We start from the raw sequence: 13,077 nt of genomic DNA, 5'->3' as shown, positions 1-13,077 counted from the left end.
TTGTTTTGTATCTTTAAGATTAATGCTTTTGCCAGCCCATGTGAGGCATCCAGGAAAGATGTGACCTTTGCTACCATTCTATACACAACACACACATCACCATGAACTTTGCCAGTCTAGATCTGTTTCTTCGAATCATCACAGAATCATATACTACTATTACCCTTTTACACTTTCCTTAAATCAAATACATCTTTCTATTTCTTCTATTCTTAAGATTCTGAGCTTAATGACAAGGTAAGGTTTATTCCCATTTCCACCCAAGATTCTCACAGCCCATAGCATGCGTGTATCTTAGGCAGTGAACCTTTAAAGAAGCATGAACTTCAAGGTCTTCTTGGGTCTTTGCTTTTCAAGCCAAACTATGATAAAACAAAGTAATTCAAGAATTTTTTTTTTTTTTTAGTTTAGGAATCTAGAACTGTTTTTAGGTAAAAATGGGATCTTTTGGTGGGTTAGGAATTGGGTTGAGTCTTGTGTTTGGTTTTATTCTAGTTGGTCTTGTGGCAGAGCTATATTATTTACTATGGCGGAAGAGGAGAATAACAAGTAGCAGTGGAGAAATTGAAAGTTTTTCTCGTCTGTTTTGCTGGAACAAGCCTAATTCTTTAAACGGTAGCCAAGAACAGACAAATACAGTGAAAAATCCAGAAGAATCCATTAATGGGCATGAAGAAATTGACCTAGAATTAGGGTCAAGCAAAGATTTGCTATTGAAAGGCTATGGTGAAGATGGTGTTGAAACTGAACTGATGAGGCTGCACAATCTTTGTGGCCCCCCAAGATTTCTCTTCACAATCAAGGAAGAAAGCAAGGAGGATTTGGAATCTGATGATGGGAAATCAAAGGGTGATAGAAGTAGCAGAAAAGGATCAAGAGCAAGAAGTTTGAGTGATCTTTTTATTGGTGTAGATGGAACTGGCACACCATATTTAACCCCTATTTCTTCACCCTCAGTTAAGGCTTTTGATTCTTGTTATAACCGTGGATTTAATCCCCTTTTTGAATCATTATCAGAGGCTGAAGTTAATAGATTAAGATCTTCACCTCCTCCAAAGTTCAAGTTCTTGAAAGACGCAGAAGATAAGTTATTTAGAAGATTGCTAATGGAAGAAGCTGAGAAAAAAAGGGCCTCAATTTCAATTTTGAGTGAAGAAGAAAAGAATGGTTCTTTTATGTCATTTATCAATAAGAGCCACAACAAAGAATCACAGGTACTCCCATTGGCTTCTTCTCCAACATTCAGACCAGAATTTGACAAAAAATCATCTGTGAAGTAGAAATTTTTCTTATTCATTTTTATTTCACCTGTTAATTCAGATGGATTAAATCTTCTGTTCTACTATTAGTTAGGCAGGTTTGTCATTGTCATGTCGAACTCGTTCAATACTCTATATACCAAACATGTTCTTTTGTGCCATACTCGAGTGCTCGTGGTACCATCAATGCCCTCATGATGCTTTGTTGTAGAATTATGAAACGATCTGTTCGTGAAGAGAGTGCTATTAAAAGGGCAATATAATTTCATCTTTATTACACTCAAATATTATCTTTCTTATTGAACAATTTCCCAAATTGAATTCTGAATTTAATTCATCAAGAAATCAGCATGTTCAGTCCGTTCAATTGGATATTAAGAAAGAAAGACGTATTCAAGATACAAATGATTGTTTGATATATGATAAAAGAAACTTCTTAATTTTTAAGTAACTTTCGACTTTTGAAAAGTTATGTCAAATGGACATAAATGTGGCATTTGAAAAGGTTGAAAATATGTGTACCATTTGCTAGTTTTGCAAGTAATTATATTGTTAATCATGTTGCCAACTTTATCTAATGTGACACGCCACGCTCCACTCAAAATGTTTGGCGTTGGCAAAAGCTTACTTTAAAATGTTAGGTAAATAAAAAAAAATGATATCGGACAAATATTTACCCATGTTTGGTTCCCATATTTCTTTATTAAAATGAAAAATATGACCGTTATTCATCACATCAAGCCACCAAATTTGAATTTATATCTTCTGTGTGGGGTCTGTAACGGTTATATTTTTCATTTTCATTCTTCCAGAAATGAGAAACAAATGGGGGTTCGGTTGAACCAATGTAATAAGATGTAAGACTCATTTTTCTTCGGGTCTTTAATAAAGGGGGCCGTGGGAAAAGGTTTAAAAAAGAAAAACTAAAGGGTAGTGCAAAACGGCTGGATTCGGTGCCTCATTTTCAGCAATTAGAGTGACAAAGTTGGAAAGTTGTAAAGATAATTCAACTTTTTTCATAAAGAAAATGAAAATTCACGCGATTTTGCCCTAAAGTCACTTCACTTCACGATGAATTGTAAGATTATATAAAATTTGGGGCTTATAGAAACGTTATTACGTTTACTGAACTTTAATTTATTTTAGATTTTACTGCAAAAATATGCTCTTTTTCTTCGAAAATCAAAGAATAAAAATATTTCATTCAAATCATCGATATAGTTTGTTTACATGTGAGAACTCGTAGGATTTTTTTTATTGAAAATTGTATTGATTTGATGACTTAACACATATGCCCTCCAATTAAAATGGACGTCAAACTGAACGAGTGTTTTTTATTATTTTTAAATTTAATGATAAGTCTGATATAAATGAAAGTTTAGTGATTAACTAACACACTAAGTGCAAATCCAGTGGCCATCATTGAAAATAACCCCTAAATTATGACTTTTAGAATATGAATGAATTGCCGTAAAATTTCATCAATCGACAAAAGGCGTCGCAATCAAAGGGAACATTATTCAAACTCCATTGTCCTCTTCCTGTCAAATTTTCATACGGACCAATGACTTAATTTGATTTTTGGTAACTGATACAATCGACGTTAATAATTGGGAATAAGAATATAATTGATGGTTTTCCTCAGCTTTTTATAGACGTGATATTCAGTTTCGAAAAACGTCGATTGTAATTTTGATTATATTTTTATATCAGAGCAGGCTGCGACTCGTTTGAAAACATTTAACTCTTTTCAATTGTGCTTTGTAAACATAATGATTTATATATACATGATATGCTGAGATATGATTTGATCAGAATTTTTTCAAATTAGTTCGGATTTTACATGGAGAATAGGTCAAAAATCAATAATTCAAATTTAAAACTAAATTTAATGCAGGATAGAGAGAGCACGTGAGGAGGGTCCCATTTTAATTAGTATTAACTGATTACAACAGTAATTTGATATAGGGACCACACAAACCTATTATAGATTTTGATTTCATCCATTTGAATTCAAAATTTATATCCCCTATGCTAATTCTTATCTTTTAGGGTTGTGACAAAATATTTGCCAGTGGCCCAATCTTGTAACAGGGCAAGAAAGCTTTTCAAGTTCACAGGAGATTTTAATATGATTTTTGACAAATTTGGATTCACCCGTGTTGATTATATGGAATTCGTGACAATATTCATTTGTCGAAAAACTCCATACCTTTTGGTTTAGATAAAAATCAGATTTTAAGTCGATAACTGTATCGGCCAGATGTATTGAGAAATTCAGAAGACAACATTAAAAACCTCGAAAAGCCAAGTACATAATCTCTCAAACTCACTTTTCAGTGGTTAAGATGAATGAGTCGGGTATCTCCATAACACGTCGGCCCATGTACTCACACCGTCAATCACCTCCTTAATCACAGATGCCACCTCGTCCACGCTAACGCGAATCTGCTGCTTGCTATCCCTTTCCCGGACTGTAACTGAGGATTCTGAATCAACTGTAATCGCAAATGGCACTCCAAGTTCATCTGTTCGAGCATATCTCTTTCCTATTGATGTACCTGCATCATGTTATAGATATTAATAGCTGATAACTAATTGCTTACTCTTCATTAGTCGATCAGTGTAATAACTATATGGTCCTGAAAAAGTGGGAACCATGACACACCAATTTGTGGCATGTCGTTTATGAAAGACGACCATAGCAGTTCATTATGTGTTTGAGATAGGCCACAGGCGTAGAAAAAGCAAGGCAGTGATTATGTGCCGAGTCTGGTGGAGCCGAAGTAGGCTAAAGGGGGACTGCACTGTCGTCCAGGCCTTACTCATATCTTGATCATATGGAGCAAACAGAATTATTAACGTTAAAGGTGCAAGCCAAGATTGGATAATACCTGGCGGTCTCTGATATTACTGAATCAGACCAAGTCTTTAAAAAGTAATGTCAAAGAGGGTGTATTGAGGTTTCACAGAATGAAGCCCTAGAGGAGATCAACAACTCACTTCAATGGAGAGTGGGCATTGTCCAGGTTGGGGTACTTCAATACTAAAAACAGGCAAGGGTATTCCAGTTGGCTAGCCTATTGAGAATTTCGAGATGGATCTGCAAATAAAATGAGCGCTTTGTCTTTCTAACTAATTGCATCAGTACTGTCACCAAGAAGATGGTTAAGGGGAAAGGAACAAGGAAACACTGTTCATAGGATCAAGAGATTGAGGAGCAGAACAATGAACGATAATGAATCAAAGGGAGTGAGTTTGAAATACTACAGAAGAGACACAGAGAGTTCGTTATCCTTGTGACATAGAGAGCCCTCAGCCTCTCACTATTGTGGATCTTAAGAGTCGTTCCATTCCGGAGTATTGACTTGAACAGTAGAGAGTGAGTAATAAAGGGAAAAATTAGCAACCAATAGGAGGCAATAAATAGGTTTGGTGCACTTCTACTTGTGTCTTTTACCAAAAGGGGGAAAGAGCTAGGACATTGCTTTTTAGATATTCAAAGATCAAGAGATGACAAAATGATAGAGAGAACAGGGATTTTGGAAACGTGAACAGGAACTTGAGAGGTTGAAGAGCTCGGCAAACTATGATGGATAAAAAGAAAAGGAACGAGATTAGAAAACGAACTGTTCTTTTGATTTTGAGATATCTTAAGATTTCCTGTCAATGAAAAGTTGAACAAACACTTCACATGTCACGTAAATATCAGTATGCCATTAATGGGGTGGATTTGGATAAGGGGTCATATACACACAGTTATTATTCCTTTTCCCTTAAAACTAGACTTATCCGCACACCAGACTTGAAGTACCAAGACATTCCAATAGGATATCGTGCAAGTTTCTAAGAATTGAAGAACACTTAAAAATTTAGGACAGAAAGAGAGGAGGAAGCAGAAAAACAGGGAGGGCAACATATAGATGCTGAAACACTTCCTGTAGATCGTCATTTTGCATGGAGCATACCTGTTATGTCAATCTTATACGAGATCCCAACAGCAGTCAATGACCTGGCAATGCCTCTGGCAACTTCCTCGTATTGTTGATTCTGTACCAGAGGAAATACTGTACATTTGATGGGTGCTATAAGCGCAGGGAAACGGAAGACATTCAACTGCTCATCTCCATCTCTACTAGGTCTGGTATAAAAAGAATGCTCGTACAGACAGTATATAATCCTTCCAATACCAAATGATGGTTCAATCACTGACGGTGTAAAAACCCTTTGATGTTCCTTTTTCTTTTCTTTAGAGATTGACAACATGTTCTTCATTATAGTCACAACTTTGTCAAGAGTACAGACATGAAACTCCGCCTGTCCCTTCTCTTCCAGATTAGCTTTCATTTCCATAGCTTCCTTTTCCCCCATGGCCTATTTAAAGTAGGAATGGGAAAATTCATAAATCTTGAAAAGCTAAAAGTTGTATATGCGAATGGATTCCATTCACAAATCAAAATGTTGGTCCTGATCACAAATCAAGTTAGACTTTTGCTAAAAATACATGCAAGCGGAAACAGTTCTCATAAAAAATCAAGACTCTCCAACCTCTTCCCTTTGGTCAACAACATATAGTACCATACCTTCCTCATCTCTTAAAAGAACATGATGTCAATCTAAAATAATCAGTCTCATCTCATTTCTATGAAAAGTGAAAACTCAAGCATCACTACTAGACAAGAGGGAGATGTCAAATCCTTCCTCAGTCTCTCAGGCGAGTAAAAACAGAGAGAGAAAAATCAAATAAAAAATTGATACATTTGAGGACTGCATACAAGATAGCCTAACAAACATCTAATATTCAAAGGTGGTGCATGCTTGGCAAAGTTTAAATTAGGCTTAAAACTGGTCAAATGCACTTTTATCCACACATTCTATGGCCCCACAACTTATTACCCACACATTCTCTAAGACCTGCTGCTTAAATTATAATTCAAGCACTCCCAAACAAGCACATAGTTATACCTCCAATGCTTCAACCACCATCCTTTGGTTACCCTTGAAGGCAAGACCCAGCTCTTTCTTCACTGGAGTTATAACAAGTTTCTGGAAAAGATAAGATTAACGTTAAATATATATTTTACAACAATTAAGCACATTATTAAAGCTATAAGATAATGTGTATGCCTGCAGGGGCATGTGTGTGTGTGAGAGAGATAGAAACTGACCTCCACTTCTTTGGGTTCCAGAAATTTTTCATGAGCCACCAGAGCAACACCACTTTTATCCTGCATGAAAGTGAAAATGGTCACACACTCCACTATAGCATCCACCAAGGAGGAGCATAAATGTCCCGTCACTAAGTCACTAGTCATCAAGAGAAACACAGTAAGCATATGCTACTATCACTTCCCCAAAGATATTCATTAGGGCATAAAAAAAATATGGACAGAGTTACATTCTGAATAAATCAATGAAATTATCCATTCCAATATAGTATTAAAACCCCGCAGTATACAAAGTCAACTGAACTCTTACCGTGTGAGCACGTAAATCATATGCAGATCTGTCGGCAATACCAACGCATTCAATCCAACCATAAGAGCATTCGATTTCAGCATCCCAACAGTCTGCAGCATAGTGTGCCATCTCATTTGCCAGATGTTGGCGAAATCGCAAGCGATCTTTGTCAATTCCAAGTTGGGTTAAAAACCCCGCAGTATACAAAGTCAACTGAACTCTTACCGTGTGAGCACGTAAATCATATGCAGATCTGTCGGCAATACCAACGCATTCAATCCAACCATAAGAGCATTCGATTTCAGCATCCCAACAGTCTGCAGCATAGTGTGCCATCTCATTTGCCAGATGTTGGCGAAATCGCAAGCGATCTTTGTCAATTCCAAGTTGGGTTAAAAATAAGTAGACTCTCCCAATGAAATAACCCAGAGTTTCATTATTGACAATCCCCTATGCAACACAGTATTGGAAGTTATTGACAGCATAAAGAACAAAATTCAAAAGTACTATAAAGGAATAACCTATACAGGCATATATATTAGACCAACCTGAGAAACGGCTTCTCCAATAGGTATTCTCCTTGCGTGTTGTCCGGACACTTGGTCCTCTCTTGGGAACATAAAAAATTCCAACTGTGCAACTTCAGAAAATTTAGGATGAGACTTGTCCTCAGGATCCACAAAGTGCTCAATCTCTGCTAGTGTAAATTCACGGACCCTTAAAAGACCTTGGCGTGGAGAGATCTACAAAATTTGTATGTTTTCAAATAAAAGCAAGTTTATCACTCCGATAGCACAAGCAACATTTATAGCAAATATGAAATTGAAAAAAGTAGTTTTAGGACACTGAATATTTAAATTTATGCGCGGCAAATTTTAAAAAAAAAAAAAAAAAAAAGAAAAGAAAAGAAAAGAAAAGAATGTACAGTTTGCTGGACTCCCCAAAGCATCTGAATCTCAATTTTCACAAGGGCTTACACCAGTAAAATTGGCTTCGCATTAAAGAAACTCAAAGCAATCATGTATTTCTTGTTTTTACTGGGCTAAAGTTAGAAAAAGTAAACTAACAGTCATTTGCTACAACAATTGCAGTCTATGAGCCTCAATCGACAGAGCGGAATGTGATTTTGTTGGAAGATTAACCTATAGAAAAATTATCACAATTACATTTGTGATTTAGCATCAAGTTATCTCATACTTTCAGATTTATAATATATCCTGTGAACGGTCAATCCCAGACATGCATGCAACAAAGCAACCATTAAAGATTTTGATACCTCGTTTCTAAAAGCTTGACCAATCTGTGCCGCTGCAAAAGGAAGCTTATTCCCATTGTAGTAGTACAAGTCCTTGAAGTTCACAAAAATACCTTGAGCAGTCTCAGGGCGCATGTACCTGCGGTCAATTAGCCATCAAAAATCAACTTACAAAAAGATTATGTTAAGAAATCATTAAATTAGTGCAATCAGTACAAAATTGCATAATCCGGAGTATAAATACACATTCTCACCCAGGGCTCAAACCAGAAGGCCCAATTGATGTCTGAAACATGAGATTGAATGGATAGGGGTCAGATAGAGGGTTCTTTGTATCTGGAGCTGAAATGCCATATTCCTTGATCTTGGCACCAAGCTCTTCAGCAGAGAGGTCATCCAACACAGCAAGGACGTGGCTCAATTCCGCTGCCTTCTCCGCACTTAGATTAGGATCTTTCTCAAGCTTGTCTTTGCAATAGTCCTTTAAAAGGTGATCTGCTCTGTAGCAGGTTCCAGTTTTTTCATCTTTAACCATAAGGTCGGTGAACTTATCAACATGGCCTGATGCCTTCAGCACAATCTCAGGTGTAACACAAGGGCAGTCGACTTCTAACATGTTTTCTTCAAGGACAAAATGCTGCAGCATTGATATAACATGTTAGCTGGGAAAAGCAGATATTTATAACATATAGGAGCAGCAATTGAAATGCAACAAAAACCAAAGAAAAAAGGAAAAAGAAAGAATCTGTATCACACAAGAATTTATCACCTGCATAGAGGAGCCAATTAACTGCAGTTCTTATACTGTCCCATATAAATTGCGATAAAATATGTTTTCGTGCATGGAATCAAATATTAACTTGAATAAATTGAGGCATAAGCCTAATAAACTAGAAGTTGAAGTACTATGCAGGGCATTCGAGCTACTGAAACTATATAATTAATATTTAATTCATATCAGAGTTGAACCCGACATTTAATAATTGACGTTTTTGCTGTTATATAGTTAACCAAAATCTTAGCTGTCAAAGGCATGCCAAGCGCGAAGGACAGCAATATGCAAATTTGGACTCTCTTTTAGGGTTGAAATGAAAGCCATTCCTGAAGTTTATTATTTTCATGACTTATCTTCCCGCCTCAATAAACACTTGCCATAAGCCGAGTGCTTCTTTTCCATGTAAACAGTCTAGCAGCTTTGCCATAGTAGTAAATTTTGCACAATTTTGAGCGATTCACACCCTTCTCCTTCTGGTACCAACTAATGATTTTGCTAATTTGTGCTTTATCGAGTTTCTGGTAAATAAAATGAAGGCTCGTTTACAAAAAAGACTATCTCAAAAGTTCAATTGTTTCCTCATTTTCCAAAGTACAAGGTATACCCGACAGTCAATATGATGTTATTTTCCTCTAATAATAATTCAAGTTCAACTGTTCGGAATGAAAATATGTAATAAAGGAATAGAAGATGATAAGAGAATAGGACATAAAATGAAAATTTTGAATTAGTATGTTGAAAGGTTTGGAATTTGAACAATTAAGTAGAAAGAATAATACTGACCTGACGCCAGAAGGCGAGGACGTTAGACTTAACGGCGCAACCGGGGGGTCCATAGTCGTAGAGGCCAGCAACGCCACGGTAGATCTTGAAAGAGGGGATGTAAAACAAACGGCGTTCGAGGGTGTTACCGACGGCCTGTCGGAATGCCTCTCTGTTGTGAGCTTCTTGTGAGGCGTTCATTTCTGAGGCCAAAAGTCACAATCCCTCAGCTCAAGATTTTTTAGGTCACACTGAAAATAAATAAATAAATGTCTCTTTAAAGCATCTTCTTTTCTTTTATTTGGAAAAAGTTACGTTCTTCATTTTATATTATTTAGGAATATTATTTTATTTAAAATTATCCTATTGTTTCGTGATTTGTGGGTTCGCAAGTATGCAAAAAAAAAAAAAAAAGAAGAAGAAAGAATTGTCATTTTCTAACGTCTAATATTCCGTTCTAATTACTTTTAATTCTCTAATTAATTACTTTATTATTGTAATAAATAGGCATTCGTGCGTGTTGAACTTGACACGTATGACATAAATAAAAATGAAAGGGGGAAAGGGAAAATTAATAACCTCACCTGGTTTTGTTCTTGATGAGAAAATGGCAGTTAGGCTGCTTCTTTTCACACTTGACCTTTTAATTATCCGAATCATCCACTTTATTTCTTTCTTCCTTGTGTCACTGTGTCTGGGCGTGAGAGAGAGAGAGAGAGTTTAGGAGGAATTTAGGGTTGAAGAGAGAATCCACCATTGTTGCCTGCTCCAAGCGCCGATCTGTACATTTGGGCTGAAAAGCTAGCCCATTACATTACGTATCCAAAGGACATTTTTGGAGTGGAAGCTTCTCAACTTTACCATATTTTAAATACAAATTTTACCTCGAAAAAGTTTGAGTTTCTATCATTAACAAAAGGGAAAATTGTAGTCGAGGTACCAAATCTTTTCTTCATTAGCAGATTTTACCCAAATTTTTAGTTTGTGTCACTGGAGGTACCAAACTTTTCAAAAATATGCACCGGAGGTTCAAATAGATGGAAACCGTCCGTTTGACCGTTAGTTGATCAAGAAAAGTAAATGTTAACCTATTTTGATCAATTGAAAAGGGTAAAAAGGTAAAAGTTACTTAACCCTATAATAAAACAATTAAAATAAATAATTAAAACATAAAAATAAGGGAAAATTGCAGCCGAGATACCAAACTTTTCGTTTATTAGCAGACTTTGCCCAAACCTTTAGTTTGTGCCACCGGAGGTACCAAACCTTTCAAAAATATGCACCGAAGGTTCAAATGGATGGAAACCGTCCGTTTGACCATTAGTTGACCAAGAAAAGTAAATTTTGACCTATTTTGACTAAATTTGAAAGGGTAAAATGGTAACTTAATAATTACCATATTAAATAAATTGAAAAAAAAATCAATAAAATAAAGAAAAAAATTAAAAAAATAAAGAAAATGGTTGTCTTCTTCCCTCCTACCCCCCCCACCCCACCCCACCCCACCCCTAAACCAGCCACCAGCAACAAAATTGCATAATCCGGAGTATAAATACACATTCTCACCCAGGGCTCAAACCAGATGGACCTATTGATGTCTGAAACATGAGATTGAATGGATAGGGGTCAGATAGAGGGTTCTTTGTATCTGGAGCTGAAATGCCATATTCCTTGATCTTGGCACCAAGCTCTTCAGCAGAGAGGTCATCCAACACAGCAAGGACGTGGCTCAATTCCGCTGCCTTCTCCGCACTTAGATTAGGATCTTTCTCAAGCTTGTCTTTGCAATAGTCCTTTAAAAGGTGATCTGCTCTGTAGCAGGTTCCAGTTTTTTCATCTTTAACCATAAGGTCGGTGAACTTATCAACATGGCCTGATGCCTTCAGCACAATCTCAGGTGTAACACAAGGGCAGTCGACTTCTAACATGTTTTCTTCAAGGACAAAATGCTGCAGCATTGATATAACATGTTAGCTGGGAAAAGCAGATATTTATAACATATAGGAGCAGCAATTGAAATGCAACAAAAACCAAAGAAAAAAGGAAAAAGAAAGAATCTGTATCACACAAGAATTTATCACCTGCATAGAGGAGCCAATTAACTGCAGTTCTTATACTGTCCCATATAAATTGCGATAAAATATGTTTTCGTGCATGGAATCAAATATTAACTTGAATAAATTGAGGCATAAGCCTAATAAACTAGAAGTTGAAGTACTATGCAGGGCATTCGAGCTACTGAAACTATATAATTAATATTTAATTCATATCAGAGTTGAACCCGACATTTAATAATTGACGTTTTTGCTGTTATATAGTTAACCAAAATCTTAGCTGTCAAAGGCATGCCAAGCGCGAAGGACAGCAATATGCAAATTTGGACTCTCTTTTAGGGTTGAAATGAAAGCCATTCCTGAAGTTTATTATTTTCATGACTTATCTTCCCGCCTCAATAAACACTTGCCATAAGCCGAGTGCTTCTTTTCCATGTAAACAGTCTAGCAGCTTTGCCATAATAGTAAATTTTGCACAATTTTGAGCGATTCACACCCTTCTCCTTCTGGTACCAACTAATGATTTTGCTAATTTGTGCTTTATCGAGTTTCTGGTAAATAAAATGAAGGCTCGTTTACAAAAAAGACTATCTCAAAAGTTCAATTGTTTCCTCATTTTCCAAAGTACAAGGTATACCCGACAGTCAATATGATGTTATTTTCCTCTAATAATAATTCAAGTTCAACTGTTCGGAATGAAAATATGTAATAAAGGAATAGAAGATGATAAGAGAATAGGACATAAAATGAAAATTTTGAATTAGTATGTTGAAAGGTTTGGAATTTGAACAATTAAGTAGAAAGAATAATACTGACCTGACGCCAGAAGGCGAGGACGTTAGACTTAACGGCGCAACCGGGGGGTCCATAGTCGTAGAGGCCAGCAACGCCACGGTAGATCTTGAAAGAGGGGATGTAAAACAAACGGCGTTCGAGGGTGTTACCGACGGCCTGTCGGAATGCCTCTCTGTTGTGAGCTTCTTGTGAGGCGTTCATTTCTGAGGCCAAAAGTCACAATCCCTCAGCTCAAGATTTTTTAGGTCACACTGAAAATAAATAAATAAATGTCTCTTTAAAGCATCTTCTTTTCTTTTATTTGGAAAAAGTTACGTTCTTCATTTTATATTATTTAGGAATATTATTTTATTTAAAATTATCCTATTGTTTCGTGATTTGTGGGTTCGCAAGTATGCAAAAAAAAAAAAAAAAGAAGAAGAAAGAATTGTCATTTTCTAACGTCTAATATTCCGTTCTAATTACTTTTAATTCTCTAATTAATTACTTTATTATTGTAATAAATAGGCATTCGTGCGTGTTGAACTTGACACGTATGACATAAATAAAAATGAAAGGGGGAAAGGGAAAATTAATAACCTCACCTGGTTTTGTTCTTGATGAGAAAATGGCAGTTAGGCTGCTTCTTTTCACACTTGACCTTTTAATTATCCGAATCATCCACTTTATTTCTTTCTTCCTTGTGTCACTGTGTCTGGGCGTGAGAGAGAGAGAGAG

At 36.3% G+C, this 13,077-nt stretch overlaps 2 protein-coding genes across 2 annotated transcripts; one reads left to right on the top strand and one right to left on the bottom strand.

The window, feature by feature from the left end:
• Window positions 1-6: 6 nt before the first annotated feature.
• LOC111393244 lies at window positions 7-1,538 on the top strand. The gene has a single exon (XM_023018684.1). It carries the CDS (start codon window positions 438-440, stop codon window positions 1,278-1,280), a length of 843 nt encoding a protein of 280 aa, XP_022874452.1. The 5' UTR covers window positions 7-437; the 3' UTR covers window positions 1,281-1,538.
• Window positions 1,539-3,425: 1,887 nt separating this feature from the next.
• LOC111393243 (glycine--tRNA ligase, mitochondrial 1-like) lies at window positions 3,426-13,071 on the bottom strand. Its single transcript, XM_023018682.1, has 11 exons — window positions 12,945-13,071; window positions 12,382-12,563; window positions 11,078-11,460; window positions 7,996-8,113; window positions 7,268-7,462; window positions 7,091-7,169; window positions 6,738-6,883; window positions 6,428-6,487; window positions 6,225-6,305; window positions 5,228-5,633; window positions 3,426-3,820 (listed from the first exon to the last, which is right to left on the bottom strand). The coding sequence occupies exons 1-11, from the start codon at window positions 13,018-13,020 to the stop codon at window positions 3,603-3,605; spliced, it is 1,944 nt and encodes a 647-aa protein (XP_022874450.1). The 5' UTR covers window positions 13,021-13,071; the 3' UTR covers window positions 3,426-3,602.
• Between the last annotated feature and the right edge of the window lie 6 nt (window positions 13,072-13,077).

This window comes from Olea europaea, chromosome 4 (genome assembly GCF_002742605.1).
Source record: "Olea europaea var. sylvestris chromosome 4, O_europaea_v1, whole genome shotgun sequence".
Classification (NCBI taxonomy): Eukaryota; Viridiplantae; Streptophyta; class Magnoliopsida; order Lamiales; family Oleaceae; genus Olea; species Olea europaea.
This window is presented reverse-complemented; position numbering and strand designations above follow the sequence as displayed.